We start from the raw sequence: 27,282 nt of genomic DNA, 5'->3' as shown, positions 1-27,282 counted from the left end.
AATCTCTGTTAAACTGGAACGGTTTATTTACCTCAATCAGATTCCCTCTCTTCCTTCTAAACTCCAGCGAGTACAAGGCCAAACTGTTTAATCTCTCCTCATACATCAACCCTTTCATTCCCGGAATCCATCTAGTGAGCCTCCTCTGAACTGCCTCCAACACCATCACATCCTTCCTCAAATACGGAGACAAAAACTGGACACAGTACTCCAGATGTGGTCTCACCAAAACCCTGCACAATTGCAACAACTCCAGTCCTTTTGCAATAAATGCTAACATTTTACTTGCCATTTTTATCACATGTTGCACCTGCATACCGACTTTCTGCTATTCATGAACAAAGACACCCAGATCCCTCTGCCCAGATGCATTTTGAATCTGCTTTCCATTTAGATAATAATTTGCCTTTCTATTTTTTCCGCCAAATTGAATAACCTCGCACTTATCCACATTAAATGCCATCTGCCATATTTTGTCCCATTCTCCCTGCCTAGCTATATCCGTCCGCAAAATCTTGATCTCCTCTTCACTGACTTCTTTCCCACCTATTTTATACTCTGTCTCTGTTTGCAGATTCTTTGTATAGATTGTAAACAATTGAGATCTGACTATTGGCCCCTGCAGCAGTCCGCCACTTACAGCTTGCCAGCCAGAGAAAGACCCATTTATCTCGACCCTCTGCTTTCTATCAGTCAGCCAATCCTCAATCCAATCTAGTACTCTACTCCCAATCCCCTATGAGTTCACCTTCTGGATCAGTCTTTTATGCGGCACCCTGTCAAACACCTAGATATACCACATCCACAGATTCCCCACTATCCATCGTGCTGGTTATGTCCTCAAAGAACTCTAGCAAGTTTGTCAAGCATGACTTACCCTTCATAAAACCACGCTGTCAATGGTGGATTGAGCTTTGTCTTCCCAAATGTTCAGCCATCTCCTCCTTAACGATTGATTCCAGCAACTTCCCCACCAGAGGTCAAGCTAACCGGCCTATAGTTTCCTACATTTTGCCCCTCCCTTTTTGAACAGGGGCGTCACATTAGCGTGTTTCCAATCCACAGGAACCTTTCCAGAAACCACGGAATTTTGAAATATCCCAACCAATGCATCCACTATCTCTGCTGCCACTTCCTTTAATACCCTAGGGTGCAAGCCATCAGGCCTTCAATCCCATTAGTTTATTCAATACTTTTTCCCTAGTGATGCTTATTGTACCACGTTCCTCTGCATTAACTGCAGTTTTTGGAAAATGTTCATTATTCTTTACTGTGAAGATGGGCAAAATATTGGTTCAGTGCCTCTGCCATCTGTGATCCCCATTATTATCTCACTAGTATCATCCTCTAGAGAGCCAACATTTACCTTAGCTATTCTCTTCTGCTTTATATACTTATAGAAGCTTTTGGTATTAGTGCTTGTGTTTTCTGCTAGTTTCCTTTTGTAGTTCATCTTAGCTCTTTTGATTTTATTTTTAGTAACCTTTTGCTGAACCTTAAAGTTCTCCCAATCCTCCAGCTTACCACTATCTTTTGCAGCATGACATAGCCCAGCTTTTGCCTTTATGTCCCCTTTGACTTTCTTGTTTAGCCATGGAACGCTTTTCTTCCTTTCACAATTCCTCTTCTTATCAGGAATATACTTTAACTGAGAGGTATTTAATATCGCCCTGAACATCCACCATTGTTTCGCAATTGTTCTACGCTCAATTATTTGTGCCCAGTCTACTTTGGCTAACTCTTTTCCTTAGCCTATATAATTACCTCTGTGCAATGCTAAAAACTCTGATATGACATTCTGTCTTCTCTCACCCAATCTGAATCTGAAATTCTATCATTCTGTGATCATTCTTTCCAGGAGGATCCTTATCAATGCTTCTTCATTACATAATACTAAATCTAAAATAGCCTGCACCCTGGTTGGCTCCATAACATATTGCACTAAGAAACAATCCCTCATACACTCTATGAAATCTCCCTCAAGGCTACCCTTGCCAATTTGATTAATCCAGTCAATATGCATGTTAAAGTCACCCATGATTATTGTGTGCAGTTCTCATAAGCCCTCATTATTTTTTGGTTTATACTGTGCCCCAATTTGGAAGTATTGCTTGGGGGCCTGTTGGTTACTCCTACCAAGGAGTTTTTTTCCTTTGTTTTTTATCTCCACCCAGATTGATTCAACATTTTGGCCCTTAGTACCAATATCATTTCTTAATACAGCCTTGACATCATCTTTAACCAATAAAGTAACCACCTCCTGTTCCATCTGTCTATCCTTTTGGAAAACTGAGTACCCTTGGACATTCAACTTCCAGTCCTGGCCCTCCTGCAACAATGTTTCAGTAATCCCCACCAAATCAAACCCATTTGTATTTATTTGTGCTGTCAGCTCATTGACTTTATTCCAAATACTGTGTGCATTTAGGTACAGGGTTTTTAAATATGTTCTACTGATTTGTCTTTCTCTTGCAACACAGCCTCATCCCCAACTTTCACTCCCACAGCCATCTTACATCTTGATTTTTTTACATTTCCTTTCCCGTTTGGAAGATCCTCCCTAAAGAACCTTAGTGAGTTCCTACATCTAACTTGTAGATGGTACGCATGGCTGCCACTACTCATCGATGGTGGAGGGATTGAATGTTTGTGGAAGGGGTAACGATCAAGTGGGCTGCTTTGCGTTGGATGGTGTCAAGCTTCTTGAGTGCTGTCGGAGCTCGATAACTCTAATTTAGAAATGAATGATAAAATTGGGCAGGATCAATATGGATTTATGAAAGGGAAATCATGTTTGACAAACTTGTGAAGAGCTTTTTTTGAGGATGTTACTTGTGGCTTAGATAAAGGAGAACCAGTGGAAAGGGTGCATTTGGGGTTGTTGAAAGCTTTCCTAAATAAAATTAGAGCATATGGGATTGGGAACATGGTAATCTGGATTGAGAAAGCATAGAATAGGAATAAACAGTTCATTCTCTAGATAGCAGACTGTTACTAGTACTGCCAAGATCAGTGCTAAATCCACAGCTATTCACTAACTTTATAAGTAATTTGGCTATAGGGATTAATTGTAATATTTCCAAATTTACTTATGACACCAAACTGCTGGGAACACGGGTTATGAGTAGGACGCATAGAAGCTTCCAGAAGACTTGGACAGACTAGAACAAGGCTGATTGAATACAAGTGTGAGGTTATCCACTTTAGAAAAAACAAAGGCAGAATTTTTCCTAAATGATGAGAGATTGGGAAGTGTGGGTGACCTTGTTCATGAATCACTAAAAGCTAATATATAGGTGCAGCAAACAGTTAGGAAGGCAATGGCATGTTGGCCTTCTTTATGAGGGGATACGAATACAGGAGTAAGGAAGTCTTGCTGCAGTTGTATGGTGCCTTGGTGGGACCTCACCTGGAATACTATGCTCAGTTTTGGTCCTTCCTTCTAAAGAAGGATATACTTGCCATGTAGGGAGTACAACAAAGGCTCACCAGATTAATATCTGGGATGGTGGGATTGTCATATGAAGAGAGATTGAAGAAACTGGTTCTGTATTCATTGATTTCCCTGGAGAATGAGGGGTGATCTCATTGAAACTTACAAAATTCTTACGGGACATGATAGAGTGGGTGTCGATGATTCTCCTGGCTGGCGAGTCTAAAACCATGGGACATGATCTCAGAATAAGAGGCAAGCTATTTAAGACTGAGATGAGGAAGAATTTCTTCATTCAGAGGGTGGTAAATCTTTGGAATTCTCTACCCCAGAAGACTGGAAGTTCAGTCTTTGAGCAAGTTCAAGTCAGAAACCAGTAGATTTCTGGCTACTAATGATACCAATGGATATGGAGATAGTGCAGGAAGGTGGCATTGAGATGGATGATCAGCCATGATCAAACTGAACGGCAGAGCAGGTTCGACGGGTCGATTGGCCTGCTCCTATTACGATTCTATATATAAAGAGTATAAGAGAATACTTATACTCATTAAATGTGCATTTACAGTCCTCAAACATGTTATCCCACACAGGTGTCAGATAAACTGGCCTTTAATTGCCAGCTCTTTTATTCTTTTTGAACATTGGGCCCACATTTTATTATTCTCTGGTACTCAATACAGCTCTGAAAAATATCAAAACATCAACAGTTTCCTCCTCCAATTCTTAGAGGATTTTAGAAAATGTCCCATCTGGCCACCTAAATGTTGTGAATTAACCAACTCCATTTACTACAACTGCAATTGTTTTAGTAAACAAATGATGATGTTACAGATCAGGAAGGCCATTCGGTCTATTCTTGCTCATCCATCCAAAAAGACTTTACAATCTCAATATAAGAACATCCAATTGGTTCTTAAATGAATCATGTTTCTCAATTCCATTAGTTAATCGAGTTCATCAGAAATACCAATCACTCTTTGTGAAGGTCATCAGGATATCAATCACTAATCTGAGCCTGTGCCTCCTTGACGTTAGTTTGAAATCATTTTCCAAATTCACTTTTTCTGTTTACTACTGTATATACTCCAAAAGGTTCACCTCTGAAGTTTTCAAGATTGAAAAGCCAACTCTCCCTAATTTCTTCAAAATTAGTCACCTAACTTAGCAATCAGAGTTGTGATTTTCCTTTGCACCAGATTCACAGTTTGAGCTTCACTATTGTGTCTTAGTGACTAGAACTGGTCACAGTACTCTATCTAGATGCTGTCTCACCACAGCTATATACATTTTGAATATGATGTATTTTGACCCGGGCTCTACGACTTTCGCTCTACAATTGAATATTCTATTATTTGCTGCTCAGCAGTGGTTGAACACATTGCCCTTGACATCTTGAATGGTGGCCATCCTTCATTCAAATGCAATAATAGCAATTTGACCATGTGGTCTGTAACAGCCAAAACTATATCCAATGCCGAACACACAGTCCATGAATATACACAGGGTAGTGATCGCGAGTGAGAAACATTGTTGATTCACACCTCTTTAATCAAGGGATGTTAAGATAAAATGTAACATCCCAGATATGCTTGCTAAAATATGTTGAATTAGAGCAGACCATGATTTAAACCTGGGATTTTCAGTCAATGCAGTATAGGCATATTCTAACATTAGTGGATCTGTGTTTGCTTTGCTGGGTGTAATTCAGCACTGCAATGTTTGCTAAGTTTGCACATTATGAATGCATCAAGCATAGTACAAAGACATTAACAACATTTGACAGTGTTAATGCTTGATTAGAGAGAAAAATGTTGTTCTATAGATCATTTTAACATTAACATGCTCAAATGCTGTTCTCACTGCTCAAGAAATAGACTTAAAAGAAAAGATAAATCTGTATATTTGTACCTTTGAAAAACCAATTACAAGAACTGCTTGGTGATGAATCACATTATATTATTTTCTTGCTGAGAATGACTGAATGTTTTAACGATTTCAAATAATGCTTACGGTTCATTTAACCTTGTGGAATGTTCATTTCGTGTTTACTTTATCCAAATAATTAAATATTCCATTTTGAAAATTGAAAACAATATTAAAAACCACAAGCACGTTATGAGTATGTAATGAATCTGAATTATTACAGCAGAGTAAGTAAGGAATGACCAACCAACAGGATCTAATATAATAAATCTTCACTCCAAGAATATAGGCAGACTTTCTAGTGAAAATGCTCCTCATGTGGAGCTTTCAAAGATCATAAAAGCTGCGTAATTAATGACTAATTGGCTCACTGGACTAAAATCTATATTTACAATTGAATACAGACGATGACAAATTAACACATCTGGGGAAAATGACCAGTAGAGTATGAAGATGATCAGCTCACAGGTCTGTATTGGGAACTCTCGTGTATATACATGTGATCCAGTCATGTTAATAAGGGAAGCAATGTCAAAATTTCATGACATCAAATTAGCATGCACAGCAAAGCAGAAGAATAACGTAGGCGAACACTGGGTAAGAGAATGGGCAGGTAATGGCAAACCTAATTCAAGGTAGATAAAGGTTTGCACTGTAGAAAGACATGACAAAAATCAAAAAATGAGATGATGGCATAGTGGCATTATCACTGGACTAGTGATTCAGAAACCCAGAGTAATGCTCTGGGGACCAGGATTCAAATCTATCAAAGTAGGTGAAATTTGAATTCAATAAATATCTGAAATATCATGAAACCATTGTCAATTGTAAAAACCCATTTGGTTCACTAGTTTCCTTTAGGGGATGAAATTTGCCATCCTTACAGATCTGCTCTATATTTCCAACACAGGCACACTTATGTAGTTCATTATATTTTCAGGGAATTCCAAACTACTTCATATGTAGTTTAAGTTTATTTATTAGTGTCACAAGTAGGCTTACATTAACACTGCAATTAAGTTACTGTGAAAATCTCCTAATTGCCACATTCCAACACCTGTTCAGGTACGCAGAGAGAATTTAGCATGGCTAATGCACCAAACCAGCATGTCTTTTGGAATGTGGGAGGAAACCGGAGCACACGGGGGAAACCCATGCAGACATGGGGAGAACGTGCAGACTCCGCACAAACAGTAGCCCAAGCCACGAATCGAACCCAGGTGTCTGGCACTGTGAGGCAGCAGTGCTAACCACTGTGCCACCGTGCTGCCCCAATATAATAATTTAATGCAATATTTTGTGAGGTAAATTCAGCAACAAAGTCCCACATGCAAGAAACAAAATAACCAGTTGAACTGTAGAGATAATTGTTGAGCTGGACATGAGGAGAGTTCCCCACTCCACTGCATAGTGAATGTCATGGAATCTTTCAAAACACAAAGATGGGCTTGATTTGTCATGTCTGAAAGACAACACATCAGCAATCCTTCACCAATGCATCCAGGTGCCACTTGATCTTGGAATAGGTAGACCGAAATGAAGTTAGAGAGATGACTCTGGTGGGAAAGCTAAGACTGTGACAGACAATGGGTCAATGGGCACCTTGTATATCAGAATTTTAATAATTGTATGCACTGGAGATATATCTTAAGAATTACATAGCGAAACAAAACAGGCAATTAGAACTTTGTGTAACGATTCTGCAAAGATAGGTCTGAAATTCTGGACATCCTAATACAATGAAAAATACTGAAGAAATTTCTCCTCCTTGCAAGTCCTATTACCTTATACATTCTTCCCACAACCAGACTAAAATGCTACTTTTAAACAAATAAATAAATGAAACTCAATAACATAATTTCAGTGACAGGTATTTGTGTGATTCAAATCAGTAAACACCTTTTAAGCTTGAGTCACCTGCTCAAACATTTTCAACACCATTGCCTGATTGGGACATAAACAATAAATAACTCTGACTGTAAAACAAACTTTATTCCCAATAGCCAGCCCAAAGCTGCAAGTTGCAGAATGGTTCGCTAATTTTCCAAGAATAACAAGTCAGTATTTATTTATGCATAAATTATCTGAACTGAACAGTTCATTACCTGCACATCTTTTACATCTTGGTTTCCAATATTTCCAGGCAGAGAGTAGATACTGTCCTGTCCAAAGCCAATGGAGCCTCTGTAATTTACTGTAAAATAGTGTCAGTGAGATCTACGTTATTCTAAAAAGCAGAGAATAAAAAGGAAATCTGCAAATACTGAAAATCAAATGTGAGCATAAAGTGTTGGAAACATGCATCGCCCACCTCTGCGGCACATAAGAGAACTGACCTCTATTTCATGGATGGTGGATGTAGAGGAAAAATTATTCATTAGCATCAAAGGGGTCAGTAGCCAAAATGAAAACCTAACTTTTCAGACTCTGATAGGCCTAAATGTGTTTTTCCAACATTTTCTTTTTTCACCCTTAACAGCATGAAAATCAAGCCCCCATACTCCCACAAACCCTGTAAAACTAATTCTACAAAGTAAACAAATCACTCTAACACAACCGGTCATAAGGGATTTTTTTCTATATTAACTGATTTACTTTACAGTGAACAGTAATGTCATTTAAGGTCACTGAAATCGAGTGAGCACAGATGCAATAAACATGGTTATTCATTCCCCTTTTCACTATTTCATCTGACAGTTGACATCAATCCCACTACAGTTCTTAACTCTGAAGAATAGCACTTTAAAAGGATTCGAGCTTCTTTTGGTGCATAGGACTTAGGGGCAGAAGTCAGCCCTCTGAACTTTCTTCTGCCATTTGATAAGATCACAGCTGCTCTGATTGTGGTCTCAACTCCGCTTTCTTGTCTGCCCTTCATAACTCCCTTGATCGGTATTGAGCTTTTTCAGCTGAGAAATTAATGATACGATGGCTATTAGCAAAGCTGATCAGTTGAAGGCAGGCCAGGTGAGACCCGAAATAGATATTTTCCATTTCAAGAATTAGAAAAAAAAACTTTAAATTAAAACACTGGGACCCAGTTATAATGCAATCTGATATCGCACGGAACTCTATTAAATGTGTCTTGGACTCCAAAAATTTCATTTAAAATTATCTCTCCAGAACACACTTTCGGAACATTGTTAAAAGGATAATTGCTCCACCAATGATTTAGAATCCACCAATGAAATTGCAGCCTCATGACTAATTGTGTCATTTTTCTCTGTATAACTACAGGTCAAATTTGTACTGATACCAATACAACAAAGAAAAATATGTCCTGAATCAAAGAGAACATCTTAATCCAATCATAAGAAATTGAAAATCAGCACACAAATCAGGGAAGGCTTTAGATACAAGCATCCATTTCACAAAGAATGGGGATTTATTAGGTTGTGATGAACAAAGCATCGTAGCTGAGAGGGACAGCTCGGTGGATAGGATATTAGGATGTAGATAGGCTGGAAAATTGGGCGGGGAACCTGGATTCAGGATTCAATCCTGGACCGGGGAGCGGCCCGGGCTTGGAGGGCCGAAGGGCCTGTTCCTGTGCTGTATTGTTCTTTGTTCTTGATTTCAGAATCATCGTCGGTGATGTAAAGATAAAGATGAGTTGAAAAGAATGTTGCTTAGAGATGGATGAAAATAGTGAAATAGGAAATCCCGAAATACCATCAACACACCTTTGTGTAGTTCACCAACAGACAGCCAAGCTAATTGCATTAGAATCCTGTTTTCCAAGATCAGATTAGGAAGTTTTGCCACCAAGTGAATGCAACGTCAATGCCCCAGTAGAGTTTGGAGTCAGCAAAGAATAGTTTTGCCAGGTTCAAGAACAGTACGGCATTTCACAAGACACTATAAGAGGAGCGCAATTGTCCTCGGATGAGCCAGTCACATCATCATTGCCCGCTGAACAAAAGAAGATTTTATATTGATGAGTCCAAAGATGTGCGGATGAGGTGGATTGGGCATGCTAAATTTCCCCTTAGTGTCAGGGTGATTAGCAGGGTAAATGCATGGGTTTATGGGGATAGGCCCTGGGTGGGATTATGGTCAGTGCCGACTTGATAGGCCAAATGGCCTCCTTCTGCACGGTATGATTCTATGATCCTAGGATACACCAAAGAACAAATTCACAACCACAAGACAGACCTGTACTACAAAACATTACCAGACAAGATGCTAGCGAGACGATGCACAAATGACAAAACACCCGGATATAAAACAAACAAAAACAAGGTTTGACAGTCTGTTTTTGCAGCAAAAAAACAGGTCCACATAAGCTGACTTCACTCATCATTGGAATGTTCGACAAACCATACTTCCATCATTTAAATCTAAAATCACTAAGATGCAAAACTTAGAGTGCCAAGGCCTGCATGACAATATCAACTTTCAAAGACTAGTTCCACCATAAATTCATACCAAATGTCAGAAAACAATTCAGTCAGAACAAATTATCAAAAAGGCAATCTTTTTGACAACTACCCTGTACACCCACTGACAGGGAATCTGGTAACACAAAATATGATCAAAAATGTCTAAATACCAAAAAATACACCACCAAAATCAAACCTCTTGACCAAGACATCGTACAATCTTCAAGGCATAACTACAGAAGAGAAATGATCACGAGAATGTTGGACAGTGAGGATAATGTATCAATGTACCTGATGAGATTTCACATGAAAAAGGGAATTTTACTTCTGCGACCATTTTTGTTCGTTTATATCCGGGTGTTTTGTCATTGGTGCATTGTCTCGCCAGTGTCGTGTCTGGTAACGTTTTGTAGTACAGGTCTGATTCCTGGTTGTGGATTTGTTCTTTGGTGTACCCTAATCAGTAAAATCTTCTTTCGTTCAGCGGGCAATGATGTTGTGACTGGTTCGTCCGAGGGCAATTGTTCTTCTCATAGTATCTTGTGAAATGCCACATCTGTTCTTGAACCTTGCTAATTATCCTTTGCTGGCATTGACATTTCATTCACTTGGTGGCAAAACTTCTTAATAATCGACTCTATCAGACAGTCCTGGAGGCGCAGCATGGGTGCTGCATTTGACATGGTAATCAACAAGAAGATGCATTTCACAGGCTTCACTGAAGGAGAAATACCCGAGTTCAAGAAGAGAGTTTGGACTATAGTTAATTCAATGTCCACAATCAAGACAAGACTAGCTCTGTACTTGGGAGATATGTTAGATGCTGATGACACCAATGCCTGGTTGAATATGGATGCCCAAGAAGTTACCAATGAGATGATAACTGATCATGAAATATTGGCTGCATAACAGATCCAAACCCTTGAGATGTCCAGCAAGCTGAAAATTATGATGGCTTCTGTGACAACAAGACCAAGCCATTACCATGACCCCATGCAGTCATCCAATAGCTACGAGAATTGCTGAGATATTTGAAATCAACAAAATATCAACCGCTATAAGTGTGAGACAACTTTAAAACATCCCACATCAATCAGAGGCTAGGACTAAATGTGAACAGTTAAAAATGACTGATTTCCTCAAATCACATCCATTCATTCAATAATGGCCGTGTGTACATATATATTCACATTTGTTACAAGAAAAAATTTAGTTTTATTGTAAATGATTTGTCTTTATTTTGTTTGTTTATTATTCTGGATACTGGCTTGGCACTTTTGAAAGAACATTGTTATAACCTTCTCTCACATAACAGGGTCCTAGAGAAGCCCTCCTTCATTGCCCTCTCCACACACCAATCTGTTCCTGGGGTCCCCTGCCACCAGAAAAATGCACTCCTTCCAGGAAACATAGGAAGATATAGAGTATGTAATCAAAAAAATGCTTTACATTACATTCACAACCTTGCTTATGCATTATCTGCTCTACTGTAGTATCACTTCATAAACTTATTTTTTTAGATGCACCACTGAGTCAAACTATCTGATCCCAACTGATCTTCAATGGTCACTGAGAAAGAGCTGAACATGAGTAATGTGGTTAACTTCTCTATTTAATTTTCCCTCTTTACATGTGCAAAAACACCTCTTCTACACGCAGCCTCTTGACTCAGCACCATTCCAAGGACACACTAGCTAAAATTGGTAAATAGTTTACAATTTACCACTGGAATAGGATCTCAGCCTTTGTAAGAGGGCAGCAGTTTGGTCATGTGCATTACTTACCGAGTAGTACAGCAAATCCCAGCCTGCAGAGTGTGGCAGGGTACAACATCCATTCTGCTGTGAAAACTGAATGTGGTCCACCTATAAAAAAAAACAAGTGTCAGACAGCACCGGTAGCTCTGCATCAATTTATCTAATCATGTTCTCCCATTCACGGTAGCATGTTGGCACAGTGATTAGTACTGCAGCCTCACAGTACCAAGGACCCTGGTTCAATTCCCGCCTTGGGTGACTGTATGGAGTTTACACATTCTCCCTGTGTCTGCGTGGGTTTCCTCCGGGTGCTCTAGTTTCCCCCCTCAGTCCAAAGATGTGCAGGTTACGTGGATTGACCATGTTAAATTGACCTTCAGTGTCCACATGTGGGTTAAGCGGATTAGTCACGGTAAATACACAGGGATAGGGCGGCAGGGTGGGCCTGGATAAGATGCTCTTTCGGAGAGTTGGTGCAAACTCAATGGGCCGAATGGCTGCCTTCTGCACCATAGGGATTCTATGAGGATACTTGAATTTCTTGTATAAGAGCAACAAGAGCTGCAACCAGTGCCCCCATACAGGTCTCACTCGGCTAACTTTAGCTCAATACTGATACTGTATACTCAAACGAGTAGGAGCAAGAGTGTTAAACCTCTGATGTCAAGTGCAACAAAGTAACATTTGACAGTTCATTAATATCCTTTGTTTCATTACAATGAAACAACTTGGTACAATAACCCACTCCTGGCCCTAATTCACAGAATGACTCTAACGGGGTCAAGTTACAAGCTTACCATTTCAAATATAACGGGCTTTAAAGGGGACACTTCATTAAGAGTTAAGAAAACTGGCTTTATTTATTCTTGGAGACATTGTACTCAATTTTCCATTTCTTTTGTTTCTCTTCCCCGATTACATTTACTCACCAACTCCAAATAATTCAATCATCCTGGTTTTAATATTGACAGCATAAAACTGGCATGTGTACTGCTGGAGACTTGTTAGGTAGCAGGGCTAAAATTCAGCAGATACACTAGTAAACCAAGTTGTCTCTTTATTATCTATAAACAAAATATTCAACCCCAGCAGGTCTGGCAGGTATGTGGAGAGAAGAAACAGTAGAATTGGAGAGAAGAATCCAATATTACTCTTCTTTGGAACTGGAGAGAGTCGGAAATGTGAAAGGTTTTATGATGTTGAGAAAGGCAGGAGGGTCAGGGATTGTTTAGAGGGCAGGAGAGATTAAATGAGAAAGGTGTCATAGAACGCAAGACAAAGGGAGTGGTAATAATTGTACTAGTTTAGATCCGGAGTGTGTGTTAATAGTAGAATAACGAAAAGAAAAATAACAATGTGTTAATAGCAGAAAAAGGGTTCAATGTTGTCTGAAAACAAAAAAAATGGGAAGATATAGACTGGCACTTAGGGGAAAAAAATCAAAATGGAGAACAGAGTTTATGTTCTGAAGTTGTTGAACTCAAGGTTGAGTCCAGATGATTGGAAAGTGCTAATTGGAAGATAAGGTGTTGTTTTCCAAGCTTGCATTGGGCTTCACTGGAACATTGTAGCAATGATGTGGAGATGCCAGCGTTGGACTGGGGTAAACACAGTAAGAGTTTTAACAACACCAGGTTAAAGTCCAACAGGTTATTTGGTAGCAAATGCCATTAGCTTTCGGAGCACTGCTCCTTCATCAGATGGAGTGGAAATCTGCTCTCAAACAAAGCAGTTTCTGTGTGCCTTGTTTGCGAGCAGATATCCACTCCATCTGACGAAGGAGCAGCGCTCCGAAAGCTAATGGCATTTGCTACCAAATAAACCTGTTGGACTTTAACCTGGTGTTGTTAAAACTCTTACATTGTAGCAAGCCAAGGACAAAAATGTGAGCATGAGTAAGGGCAAAATCACAGTTATCATTCAGACAGTGCAGACCTTTATTCTTCTTTTAATACCTATACTGAACTGTTACCACTGCTGCCTCACAGTGCCAGGGACCTGGGTCACTGCTTATGTGGTGTGTGTACATTCTTTCTGTGTCTGCATGGGTTTCCTCCGGGTGTTCTGGTTTCCTCCCACAAACTGAAAGACATGTGGTTAGGTGCATGGGTCATTTTAAATTCTCCCTCAGGTGTACCCAAACACGCAGAGTGTGGTGACTAGGGGATTTTCACAGTAACTTCATTGCAGTGTTAATGTAAACCTACTTGTGACACTATTAAATAAACTTTAAAAACTTAAAAAATCACCATCTTATATCCCATGACAGCTTTGTCACTTTATCTCTCCTGCCCTCTAACCTACCCCTGACCTTGTATTTTGTTCCATCGGTGCCTCACCCATTTTTCAATAGCATAAAACCCATCGTATTTCTACATCTTCCCAGTTCCAAAGAAGCACGGTGGCACAGTGGTTAACACTGTTGCCTCACAGCACCAGGGGCCTGGGTTCAATTCTGGTGACTGTATGTTGGAGTTTGCATGTTCTCCCCGTGTCTGCATGGGTTTTCTCCCACAGTCCAAAGATATGCAGATTAGATTGATTGCCCGTGCTAAATTGCCCATTAGTGTCAGGGAGATTAACAAGATACATACATGGGGTTACGGGGATAGGGCCTGGGTGGGGTTGTTGTTGGTGCAGGCTTGATGGGCCAAATGGCCTCTTTCTGCACTGTGGGGATTCTATGATGAAGAATCAAATTGAATTTGAAATGTTAACTCTGGTCCTCTCTCCACAGATGCTGCCAGATCTGCTGAGTTTTTCCATCTTCTGTTTTCACTTCAGATTTCCAGAAACTGCAGTATTTTGATTTTATTAAAATATTTAAGCTGTTTGGAATGAACCTGGGAAACAAAGAAAGGAGTGCATGGAAGAATCACAAATATTGGCAGTTCAATAACAAAAACAGAAAATGCTGTATTACAGAACAGGACAGTTAGTATCCGGAAGAGAAAGGTAGACTTTTTTCCCCAGAGGAACCCTTTATCAGGTTCCGACATAAGGTGTTAGCTTTTCTTCTCCTTTCGGCTCCTATTTTGTCTTGCTGTGTGTTTGCAATGGCTACTCAAGACAGGTCTGTGATGGGAGACAGATACGATTCAATCACAGTTCTTACATAAAATGAAACAAAAAAAAGAGAAACTGCTGGAAAATCTCAGCTGGTCTGACAGCATCTGTGGAGAGAGAAAGGAGCTAACTTTTTGAGTCTGGATGACCCTTGATCAGAGTTGAGGACAATAAAGAATAGGACGACATTTATGCTGTTAGGTGGGTGGGGTGGGGGAGACACTGACAAAAACGTCATAAAGGGAATGTTAATGGTGGTAATTGTGGCTAAGAAAGATGCTGATAGCGACTTTAAGAGATCAGAATGCGTAAATGGCAGAACAAAGGTAAGCAGAGTGTTAAAGGACAGCCTGAGATATGTAACAGATGGTCCTAGTGGGGTGGAAGGGGGAGACCTTGCAGGGGAAAACAAGATGGAAAGCAAGATTATTAAGTGGAAAAATGAAACAATGGAAGAAATGAAAATTTGAAAATAAATAAATGAAATAAAATAAAAAAGGAAATGGGGTGAAGGTGGAGGAAAGTCTTCAGGATCTGAAGTTGCTGAACTCAACGTTTAGTCCTGAAGGCTGTAAAGTGCCCAATTGGAAGATCAGGTGCTGTTCCTCCAGTTTGTGTTGGGCTTTGTTGGAGCATGGCAACAGGCAAAGGATGGGCATGTGGAGAGCAGGATGGTGTGCTGAAATGGCAAGCGACAGGAAGGTTTGGGTCCTGCTTGCGGACGACCCGATGGTGTTCTGCAAAGCGGTCACCCAGTCTGCGTTTGGTCTCACCAAAGCAGAGTAGATCACATTTAATATGGTTCAGTCACACAATAAAAGCCCAAAATCAGTCTTTATTGCACAGCAGAGAATTAATCCCAGCAAACAACTCATCAGGAATTAACTAGTTAATTGTGATTAGTTTTAGTGATTCTTCAAAACCATATGCCTGACTCAAGACTATACAGTCCCATTTCAAACAATTCATTACAGTGCATTCCGCTATCATTTTAACTCACCATGCGGCCAAACAACCAGTGGCGACAAATCACATTTACTCTTTGCTCCTGGCAGCAATAAGATACCTTCAAAATCCATTGCACCTGAATGAAAAGGAAAGAAACAACTGAAAAGAAAGTTGCAACAGCACACAATCAGCAGCACCAAAAACCATTCCAGCAGTCAGCTACCTCTCCCGCACATGCAACAGGCTAATCTGACAGGGTACAGAGCACACCTGCCCTGAAACTTGAAATTCGAGCAAGGCCAATTGCCAGTTGAAACTAGGATCTTTCTGCTATTGTCAGATTATCAGACAGTGCATTTCTGGAGGGAAACTGAAATTGTACAACAAATTGGGAATAAATACTTGGGATAGAACAAAAATGTTGCAAACTGAAAATAATTTCTATCATCTGAAAGCAATTCAGACCAAATACCTCCGTTAAGTGTGTAACAAAAAACAACCTATTTTAACAGAAGTGCAGGCACTCGCAGAGTCAAAATTTCAGGGATTAAAGAGTAGTCCAATGTGTCAAGAATTTCTCTGGTTTCTTCAGTCCTGAGTGAGTTTATATAGGAAAATGGAGCAGCAGGCCATTCGGCCCATCAGTCTCCTCTGCCAACTAAACAAACTGTCTACCTCTTATGCCACTTTCCCCTCTATCCTCACATCCCTCGGTGTCATCAGTAACCAGAAATCTATATAGATTTCTGTCTTGAACATGCTCAATGATTGAGTTTCCATAGCCCTCGGGGATAGACAATTCCAAAGATGCACCACAGTCTTGAGTGAATAAATTCTTTCTCATTTCAGTTTTAAATGAGCCACCTTTTATCCTGAGAGCCAGGGGAAATATCCTATCTGCATCCCCACCCTGTCACATCCTGTAAGAATTTTGTACGTTTCAACAAAATCACCTCTTATTCTTCAAAACTTTCAGAATACAGGCCCAGATTCTCTCTCAATCATGTCATCCCAGGGATTAGACTGATGAACCCTCCTTGCACCGCCTTATTGGAGCATACATTCTTCCTTACATAAGGCAGCATGGTGGTACAGTGGTTAGCACTGCTGCCTCACAGCGCCAGGGACCTGGGTTAGATTCTGGCCTTCGGTGACTGACTGTTGAGTTTACACGTTCACCCCATGTCTGCGTGGGTTTCCTCCACGTGTTCCAGTTTCCTCCCACAGTCCAAAGATGTGTAGGTTAGGTGGCTTAGCCATGCTAAATGCACAAAGTTACGGGGATAGGGTAGGGAGTGGACCTAGGTAAGATGCTCTTCTGCAGACTCGATGGGCTGAATGGCCTCCTTTTGCACTGCAGGGATTCTGTAATTCTATGGTTCTAAAACTGTACACAATACTCCATGTGTGGTCTCACCAAGGCTTCATACAACTGCAGCAAGACATCTTGCATTTAAATTCAATTTAAATGCAATGAAGTCCAAGATACAATTTGCTTTCCTGGTTGTTTGCTGCATCTGCATGCTAGCTTTTAGTGACTCACGAACAAAGACATCTCGGTCCTTTGGACATCAACAGTTCCTACCCTTTCATTCTTTAATAAGTAATCTGTTTTTCTATTTTTGTTTCTACCAAAGGGGATACTTTACACTTATTCACATTATATACCATCTGCAATGTTCTTGCCCATCATTCACTTAGCCTGTCAGATGTCGCATCAGGCTAAATCTGACCGAATCCCAATTCATTTATATACTGGTACACGTAGCACAATAGGCCATTCTGACCACTGTTCCTGCACCAAACTGATTCCTATATCAGTATAGAGAGAAACCAAAGAAAGGGCAGCTTTCCCAGAAATTGTCTTTTCCTTTCTGTTACTGAACAACAACAATGAATTATCAAAACTTAACCAGTTTCCTTCCGTTTCTCCTGAAGATGTAGGGCAGGATTTTATGGCCTTGCTTGTCCCAAAATCATAAAATCCTGCTCGAGGTCAGTGGACCTTTCCATGGCCCACCCCTCGCCCGCTCCGATTTCTGTGTCGGGTGGGACAGTAAAATGAGCAGCATGGTGGCACAGTGGTTAGCACTGCTGCCTCACAGCGCCAGGGACCCGAGTTCGATTCTCGGCTTGGGTCACTGCCTGTGCGGAGTCTGCATGTTCTCCCCGTATCTGCGTGGGTTTTCTCCGGGTGCTCCAGTTTCCTCCCACAGTCCAAAGATGTGCTGGTTAGGTTCATTGGCCATGCTAAATTCTCCCTCTGTGTACTCGAACAGGCGCCGGAGTGTGGCGACTAGGGGATTTTCGCAGTAACTTCACTGCAGTGTTAATGTAAGCCGACTTAGGACAAATAAATAAACTTTACTTTAAAATTCCGGCCGTAGACTCTGCTGATATGGAGTTCTACAGGTGCCATTTGACTTCTGGGATTTTGCTAAAGTAGCTATTATTTATGCATGAGGTTTGACAAGAGTATTGACTGAAGTAAACATCAAAGACAAATATAGCATGAGGATTGAATAGCTCAACTGGGACTGGCACAGAAGAGGATTAAACTCAAGACTTTCGTTGTCTGAATACATGTTTCCACAGGATTACAGAACACGTTTTAATCAGGATAGCCATTGACCAAAGCACCTCTTAGCACCAAAAAGCACAGGAAAAAAACAGAAATTAATGGAAAACAAGAAAGTTAAAGTTTATTTATTAGTCATAAGTAAGGCTTATATTAACACTGCAATGAAGTTACTGTGAAATTCCCCTAGTCACCACACTCCGGCGCCAGATGAATGAAGAATAAAGGATAGCTGAATGCTAGATATGTTATGTTGTGTAATGAAATGGAAAACAGGTGTTAGAATACAGGGCTCCTTGCTGTAGTTTCTTATTTCCCTACTTACTGAATTTTGGATTTTGCTGTTCACATGGTGGGGTGAAAGTCAGGATTTTCCACTCTATGCCTGGCAATGGTTCAGCTTCGTCTAGCGCCACCCAAGTGATTTCTTGCTCTTCGCCTGCAGCAGGCAGGAAGCCCACTTTCTAGGATGAATGAATCAAAACTTATTAAATCTCACAGCTCTACTTTCTCAAATGTGCACCTTAAAAATAGCCCGCTGAATAATAAAGAAACTATTCTGCATAAACTTCCAAAGTAATTAACACAACAATTCCATTAATGGGAGCAAGACTGGGCCACATAGGGCAGTGGATTCCATTTAACTTGCAGCAATTTCTGAAGAAAAATCTGCACCCCACAACTAACTAAGTACAGCGACTTGTATGAGTGCTATACAATAGATCATGACCATATATTTCCTGGTCACCTCGTCACTTTATTTTTGAATAAATTTTTAGTAAAAGTAACAATCCTTTTGATGAGCCCTCAGAATCATAGAACTGTTAAGGTGCAGGATGTGGCTATTTGTCCCATCGTGTCTGCGCCAGCTCTCCAAACAAGCCTAAAGGCAAAACACTGCGGATGCGGAAATCTTCAGTTCTGACAAAGGGTCATCCAGACTCGAAACATTGGCTCTGATCTCTCTCCACAGATGCTGCAAGATCTGCTGAGATTTTCCAGCATTTTCTGTTTTTGCTCCGAACAAGCATTATGACTTAGTGCCATTCCCCTGTCTTTTTTCCATATCCCAGCACATAATTAACTGATTAGAAACAATCGAATGTCCTCTTGAATGCCTGGATTGAACCTGCCTTCACTACACTTCCAGGCAGTGCAGCCCAGACCTGAACCATATGTTGAGAGAAAAAGTATTTTCTCACATCACATTTGCTTCTTCTGCAAATCGCTTTAAATCTGTGCCCTCTTGTTCTTGATTCTTTTGCAAGCAGGTACTGTTTCTCCCTATCTACTCTGTCCAGTCCCAAAATTATGAACCAGTGACAGAACATATTGGCAGTTAATATCCTCTTTTTTCAATAACGTTAGCATTGAATAGGAGCACCTCGTTTTGTACAAAGTGGACTGTTACTTCCATCCAAAGCGACTCCAAGTCAAAATTGTTGCATACACTATTACCAAATTGTGCTCAAGCTTGATGAAATTTAGTCCCTAGATCATTGTCCTCAATTTTCCAAAATTTCTATTTTTTTGCTACATCTTGCACTAAAAATTGATTGAATCTTCTAACTTTTAAATGCTTCTAAAATTCCAAACACGTAGTGTGCTTTTCCAGAATTTATACAATTGTGACCAGTGCTCATATCAATGTCCAGCTGCGAGTTGTAAGAGTGCTATACAATAGATCATGATCCTTTTGATGAGCCCTCAGAACCATAGAACTGTTATGGCGCAGGATGCGGCTCTTTGTCCCATCGTGTCTGCCAGAACTAGACATTTTCAGGGGCTTGCGAACATACGGTCACCATTTTGCAATTATAATTGATTACAAAAATTCAAGGTATGCTCTGCAATCTACAGTCTTCTTACCAGACTGGGTGGACAGTTAGGGGATGAGCATGTAACTACCATCAGATCCTGGTGAATCGCCAGCAATGTCCAGCTCCCAACATCTGAACCTATAACAGAGGAAGATGTCACAGGGCCAATGAAGAGATGACATCTAAATGAACCGAAGTTAAAGTAGAGAACTAAATGTAGTCTACGTAAAATGTTAAAGTCAGAAATTTACCGCTGGTAAGTGATGTCACACTCCCTGTTGTAATATTTATTACGAGGAGGTCCTGAGACAGCAAAGGTAAGGATTAGAACTTGTAGTTGGATTGCAAAACATGGCTTAGATCATCTTCTGCTCATGGTTAAAAACTGTACATTGTGACAAAAAGCTCAAATACTATTACAATCATTTTTCAAAATCAGTAAGTTAGGAATAAGAATGTTAAATGGATTCATTTTTAGCATCATTACCACAGAGATGTGGAATAAGTTACCCTGAAATCTAATTGAAGTGGAACAGTATAATTAGATTCAAGAAATAATTTGAAATATTCCTGGAGAGTAAAAGGATTGTCAGATATGATGGGAAATTGAGTATGATAGAACTGACCCTGAAAAAGGATGTGCTTACTACATGTAGAGATTTCTCTCTGCTCATTCTCAGGAACTCATTCCGTTGGTTACTATAACATTCCAGAATAAGATTTCATAGTGACCTATTCTGAATAATTCAAATGCAAACCCTTCAATTAAACCCATTCTAAAAACAAACTTGAGTTGGTTAACCGCCCTATCAATGTCACCACCTTCAACAAGTTTCAATAGGTAGGTACAGAAACATGATCTGTCGGTACCCAGTGCCAATTCCATCACACCAAAAGATTTTCATAGCAATTCTCATTTGTTCTCTAAATCTTATCTCTAGGTTGCCAATTAGCAACGGTCCAACAGGAATATTGCAATAGGAACCTTCATAGATCCACCGGCCTCGAATACAGTGAGTTTTTAAAAAGGGCTGTACAACTATGAACTGGATCAGATTATACATGGACAGAGTCATGCTGATTATATGTGCGGTTTTGATTGACTCATTTATGGAGTCCTAAAAACTTGAGATTATGAAAACCAGACCTTTTGTAAAATTACCAAAAGGACACCCTAAAACTGGATAGGTCCACTTCAGAACTGGGTCAGCATAACAAACCAATGTATATACTTTATTATAGTGCCCTATGTCAACAAAGACTACCAGATTAAATACCCTGATACTGCAATCATTCAGTAATGCAGCTTGGTACCAAAAATGTGTACACAAAACTATAAGTGATCAGCGAGATCATTAACCGATTGTGAATTTAACCTGATGCTTGGCCACAGCTAGTATCACAAAAACAGAGTGACAAGCCCTCAAAGCTGCCCACAAATACCAGAAGAACTTCAGATATGTTGTTATGAATGCGAGATTTTATAAGATAGTAATATTTTAAATTGGCCCTTTTAATTTAAGGTAAAACAAACTGTCTTGGAATGGGAGATGGGAATCATGCCAAACTCTGCCTGGAAACAGCCCCATGTGATTAAGTTGCCATCGGGACAGAGGTTGGAACGCATAGAAACTAGGATGTAAATGGGGTGGGGGAGTTGTACTACTGGTTTAAGGAGAATATCACAGCTGTACTGCGGGAGGACACCTCAAAGGGCTCATACAGCGAGGCAATATGGGTAGAGCTCAGGAATAGGAAGGGTGTAGTCACAATGTTGGGGGTTTACTATAGGCCGCCCAACAGCCAGCGGGAGATAGAGGAACAGATATGTAGGCAGATTTTGATGTAAAAGTAACAGGGTTGTTGTGGTGGGAGATTTTAACTTCCCCTATATTGATTGGGACTCACTTAGTGCTAGGGGCACGGATGGGACAGAGTTTGTAAGGAGCATCCAAGAGGGTTTCTTGAAACAGTATGTAGATAGTCCAACTAGGGAAGGGGCCATACTGGACCTGGTATTGGGGAATGAGACGGCCAGGTGGTCGATGTTTCTTCAGGGGAGCAGTTCAGGAACAGTAACCACAATTCAGTAAGTTTTAAGGTACTTATGGATAAAGAAAAGTATAGTCCTCAAGTTAAGATGCTAAACTGGGGGAAGGCTATTTACAACAATATTAGGCAGGAACTGAAGAATGTAGATTGGGGGCAGATGTTTGAAGGCAAATCAACATTTGGCATGTGGGAGGCTTTCAAGTATAAGTTGATAGGGATTCAGTATCGGCACATTCCTGTAAGGATGAAGGATAAGTATGGCAAGTTTTGGGAACTTTGGATAATGAGAGATATTGTGAGCCTAGTCAAAGAGAAAAAGGAAGCATTTGTCAAGGCTAGGAGACTGGGAACACACAAAGCAAGTGTGGAATACAAGGAAAGTAGAAAGAAACTTAAGCAAGGAGTAAGGAGGGCTTAAAAGGGGTCACGAAAAATCATTGGCCAGCAGGATTAAGGAAAATCCCAAGGCTTTTTATACATATATAAAAAGAGCGACAGGGTAGCCAGGGAGAGGGTTGGCCCACTCAACGACAGGGGAGAGAATCTATGCATTGAGCAAGAGGAAATGGGTGAGGTATTAAATGAGTACTGTGTGTCAATATTCACCAAAGACAAGGACTTTGTGGATGATGAATCTGGGAAAGGGTATGTAGATAATTTGAGTCATGTTGAGATCAAAACGGAGGTGGTAATGGGGATTCTTGAGAAACATTAAGGTAGACAAGTCCCCAGGACCTGATGGGATATATCCCAAAATACTGAGAGGAAATTGCTGGGGCAATTGCTTGAGAGAAATCTTTGTATCCTCACTTGCTACAAGGGAGGTCCCAGAGGATTGGAGAATAGCCAATGTTGTTCCTTTGTTTAAGAAGGGTAGCAAGAATAAACCAGGTAATTACAGGCCAGTGAGCCTTACGTCAGTGGTAGGGAAATTATTGGGGAGGATTCTTCGAGACAGGATTTACTCCCACTTGGAAATAAGTGGACATATTGGCGAGAGGCAACATGGTTTTGTGAAGGGGAGGTCATGTCTCACTAATCTGATCGAGCTTTTCGAGGAAGTGACGAAGATGATTGATGAGGGTAGGGCAGTGGATGTTGTCTGCGTGGACTTCAGTAAGGTCTTTGACAAGTCCCTCATGGCAGACTGGAGCAGAAGGTGAAGTTGCATGGGATCAGAGGTGAGCTGGCAAGGTGGATACAGAATTGGTTCGGTCATAGAAGACAGAGGGTAGCAGTGGAAGGGTGCATTTCTGAATGGAGGGCTTGACAAATGGCGTTCCTCAGGGATCAGTGCTGGGATCTTTGCTGTTTATATACAAGTGATTTGGAGGAAAATGTAACTGGATTGATTTGCAAGTTTGCGGACGACACAAAGGTTGGTGGATTTGCGGATAGCAATGAGGACCATCAGAGGAAAAAGCAGGATATAGATTGGTTGGAGGCTTGGGTGGAAAGATGGCAGATGGAGTTTAATCCAGACAAATGTGAGGTAATGCATTTTGGAAGGTCTGATACAAATAGAAAATGTACAGTAAATGGCAGAACCCTTAAAAGTATTGACAGCCAAGGGATCTGGGTGTACAGGTACACACAGGTCACTGAAAGTGGCAATGCAGGTGGAAATGGTAGTCAAGAAGACATACGGCATGCTTGCCTTCATTGGCCGGGGCATTGAGTTTAAAAATTGGCAAGTCATGTTGCAGCTTTATAGAACCTTAGTTAGGCCGCACTTGGAATATAGTGTTCAATTCTGGTCGCCACATTATCAGAAAGATGTGGATCTTTGGCGAAGGTACAGAAAAGATTTACCAGGATGTTGCCTAGTATGGAGGGCATTAGCTATGAGGAGAGGTTGGAGAAACTTGGTTTGTTTTCACTGGAACAACGGAGATTGAGGGGCGACCTGATAGAAGTCTTATGAGATTATGAGGGACATGGACAGAGTGGATAGTCAGAAGCTTTTTTCCAGGGTAGAAGAGTCAATTACTGGGGGCACAGGTTTAAGGTGTGAGGGGCAAGGTTTAAAGGCGATGTACGAGGCAAGTTTTTTTTTTTTTACACAGGGTGCCTGGAACTCACTACTGGGGGAGGTAGTGGAAGCAGATAATATAGTGAGTTTTAAGGGGCATCTGGACAAATACATGAATAGGATGGGAATAGAGGGATATGGTCCCTGGAAGGGTAGGGGGTTTTAGTTCAGTCGGGCAGCATGGTCACTGCAGACTTGGAGGGCCGAAGGGCCTGTTCCTGAGCTGTAATTTTCTTTATTCTTTGTCAAGTGTCAGTTTTTCACACGTTAGCACAAAAGAAAGGGCAGCTGGTCCTGCTGGACATAGACTCTCAGTCAGACAGATACCAAGAGAAAAAGACTGAAAAACAGCACTGCTGTGCCAAGCAGAGGGAGAGACTGTTTTTGTGTTAACCAGCAAACAGAAGGATGGAAGGAACTTGTAGAGATATTAACGATCAAGGAGTCACCAGAGCGTGTGTTGATGACGGATGTCGGGTTGATTATATACTCAGCAGACTGAGTGAGGAAACTTTTATAAAGATTTTGAAAAGCTCGTGAAGCAGGGAGAAAAGGGTTTGTTCGATAGCCAGCAGGAATTTAGGACTTTAACTCCAAGGCTACTTATCTGCTGAAAGTGTTCTGTAACCTATAAATGTGGCATTGGGTTTCTGTTATGTTATTTAGTTAATGGGGAATGCACCTTTTCTGTAGTTTAGTGCAGTGGTTCCCAACTGTGCCTTGAAGGCCCCCCAAATGTGAAAAAAGATTTGAAAAGATTCAAAATTCAATGTAATTACATTAAAACTAATCTTCAACTTCAGCTCTCTGGTTGGCATCTCTAAGACCGACAAATCTTGGGCCTACCATGCATGCCCTGGCTGGGAAAGAGCCTCACATGTGTGGTTTAGATTTTTTATGCTGGTCAGGCCCATGTGCATGACCAATGGGACTTGGAGCTAGAGGCAAAGGTGCCATGCGACTGCACAAAGCGCAAAATCTCAAAAAGGGAGCAAAAACAGAGAAGTGAGAGAAACAGGGAGAGTTTAACAATGAAGTTTCCAATAGGGAAGATATTGAAAAAAGGTGTGCCTTTTTTTAATACTATAGAGGTGTGCCATGGCATTTAAAAGGTTGGGAACAACTGGTTTAGTATGTTAGCTGCCCACTAACTAATATTTAGCCGATATTGATTTTAGTATGTTACAGTACAAGTCTTAAAACATAAATATTGTGTGATGCTTTCTGTTGATCACAGGAAAAATATCTCTTCTTAAAAATTATTGACCTCTATGGGGATCATAACAATGTCCAAGGCATAATTCAGGCTACAGGCTGTTAGCAGATTGCTGACAACATTTAAGCGTGATGGACCAAATTCACATGAGCATTCCCAAAGGATGTGACAAGATAGGCAGACAGCGATATCTCTAAAAGCAGTTTGCTGATTTCCACAAGAACCACTCAATATGAAGAAATTTAAACAGATAAAAGCTGTGTCTGCAATTCTATGCCATTTGTAACTGTCCAGCCCCTGATTGCCTGCGATTTGAGTTTTATAATCGTGTCAGCAAATCCAATAATTGTGCAGATACTGTCAATGGTGGGCTAAATAGTATCCTGATGCTCCTCCTACTGGGTAAAAAAAGAGGGCAATGGAAAATCAGAGAGCCGTGACCCGTTCTGTACTTGGCTATCACTGAGCGATTGACTTGGAGCAGGACTCCTGTCTACTGTACTGACTAAGGAATGCACATCGGAAAAAGAAATATGGGGAATTCAGAAAATAGGCAGTGATTACCTGTTTATTAAATTTCAGGCTTACTTAACTGATGCCCAAAAGAAAACCATTCAACCTTAAATGTTTACTTTATTTTACTTCTACCCAATAAACATATTTTTTCCATGATTACTATTTGATCATACTGTCAGATGGTTACCTTTCTGCTTCTCTGAGCCGTGTCAATAAGGATCCGTTGGCTGTCCATAGCCCAGCATTTCTGTGCCAAAGCCGAACAGTAAATGCCAGTAAATTTATCTGTAATATATTATACACCAGGAAAATCAATCCAATCACAAATTATTATTCTTCTGGGTATACAATGCCATTGTCAAAATTGAATCCTATCCAACCATTAACAATATCAAAAATTCAATTTTAAGCACTCACTGCTGCATAAAATTACAATCTTTTAGATGGAAGACAAAAATTAAATTTCATCCCACTGATATTTTCCACATCTGCCCTTTTCCAATTTGGGAAACTGATATAGATATCAGCCATTATTTATGAAATTCTACAGTCGGCAGAGAAGAGAAAACCTTAGGCAGTAGAATGAGTTGCTTTACTAGATTTCCATTCCAGAAGTGATGACACTAAGAAGTAGGCAACCAACAAGCAGGAAACCTAATCAACTGGAAATAAAAGAGCTCAAGCTAGAAACCCAGGATGTGCTTCATGCATGGGTCCCCAAACAGAATCAAACGCCAGCTTCTTGGAGCAATGATACAATGATCTTCCAGGAATGTAACATATTTAACAGCAGTTTTTGCAGAAATCTGAACATCCAAACAGGTTTCTTTGTAGAATATTTATATACGGGAAGTGGTTAAATCATTTTATAAGACAGCTCACCAAGTAATGCCATCAGGCAATAGTTTAAAATATATTTTTGCAATGTACTGAACTGATAATTACATTTTAGAAAGCTCAAAGTTTAAAAAAAGGCTGTGATATTATACCAATGAAAACAAGTGTAAAGTCATTGGCTAGGTAACTGTAAAAAAAACTTGATGTGGACTGTAAAAGAAAACTTGCACAGACTCTTTTGTCTAACAATTGGAACATTGCAGTGCAAACAATGTACTCACTCATTTTGGTAGGAAGAATGCAGAGACACAAAATGAAATGAAAAATTCAATTCTAAAAGGGTGCAAGAGCTGAGGGACTTGGGCATATATGTGCATTGAAGCTAGCAGGACAGGTTGGGAAAGAGGTTAAACATCTGGCATTCTGGGCTTTATAAATAGGGATACAAAAGCAAATAATCCAGTTCAGGTTACCCACTTTAGGGAGAATGTGAAGGCATTAGAGAGAGTGCAGAATAGAGTCATTGGAATGACTCCAGGAATGAGGAACTTCAGTTATGTAGAAAGATTTCAGAAGTTGGGACTGTTCTCCTTGTTAAAGAGAAAGCTGAGAGAAGATTTGATAGAGGTATTCAAAATTATGAGGGGTTTGGACAGGGTAAGTAAGGAGAAACTTTCCATTGATGGAGGATCAAGAACCAGATGAGACAGATTTAAGGA

At 40.4% G+C, this 27,282-nt stretch overlaps 1 protein-coding gene across 4 annotated transcripts in view; it reads right to left on the bottom strand.

The window, feature by feature from the left end:
• LOC144491513 (acylamino-acid-releasing enzyme-like) overlaps positions 1–27,282 on the bottom strand; it is a 207,588-nt gene that overhangs the window by 136,553 nt on the left and 43,753 nt on the right. For all 4 annotated transcript variants that reach the window (XM_078209418.1, XM_078209419.1, XM_078209420.1 and 1 more), the window contains 7 exons: positions 25,914–26,011; positions 20,162–20,213; positions 19,960–20,048; positions 18,416–18,554; positions 15,565–15,648; positions 11,526–11,606; positions 7,465–7,553 (listed from right to left, as the gene is read on the bottom strand). In XM_078209418.1, coding sequence (XP_078065544.1) covers positions 7,465–7,553; positions 11,526–11,606; positions 15,565–15,648; positions 18,416–18,554; positions 19,960–20,048; positions 20,162–20,213; positions 25,914–26,011 — 632 coding nt within the window. The remainder of the gene's footprint in view (positions 1–7,464; positions 7,554–11,525; positions 11,607–15,564; positions 15,649–18,415; positions 18,555–19,959; positions 20,049–20,161; positions 20,214–25,913; positions 26,012–27,282) is intronic.

The sequence above is a fragment of the Mustelus asterias genome, chromosome 3 (assembly GCF_964213995.1).
Source record: "Mustelus asterias chromosome 3, sMusAst1.hap1.1, whole genome shotgun sequence".
NCBI classification, from domain to species: domain Eukaryota; kingdom Metazoa; phylum Chordata; class Chondrichthyes; order Carcharhiniformes; family Triakidae; genus Mustelus; species Mustelus asterias.
Note: the sequence above shows the minus strand (reverse complement) of the source record. Positions and strands in the feature narration are given on the sequence as shown.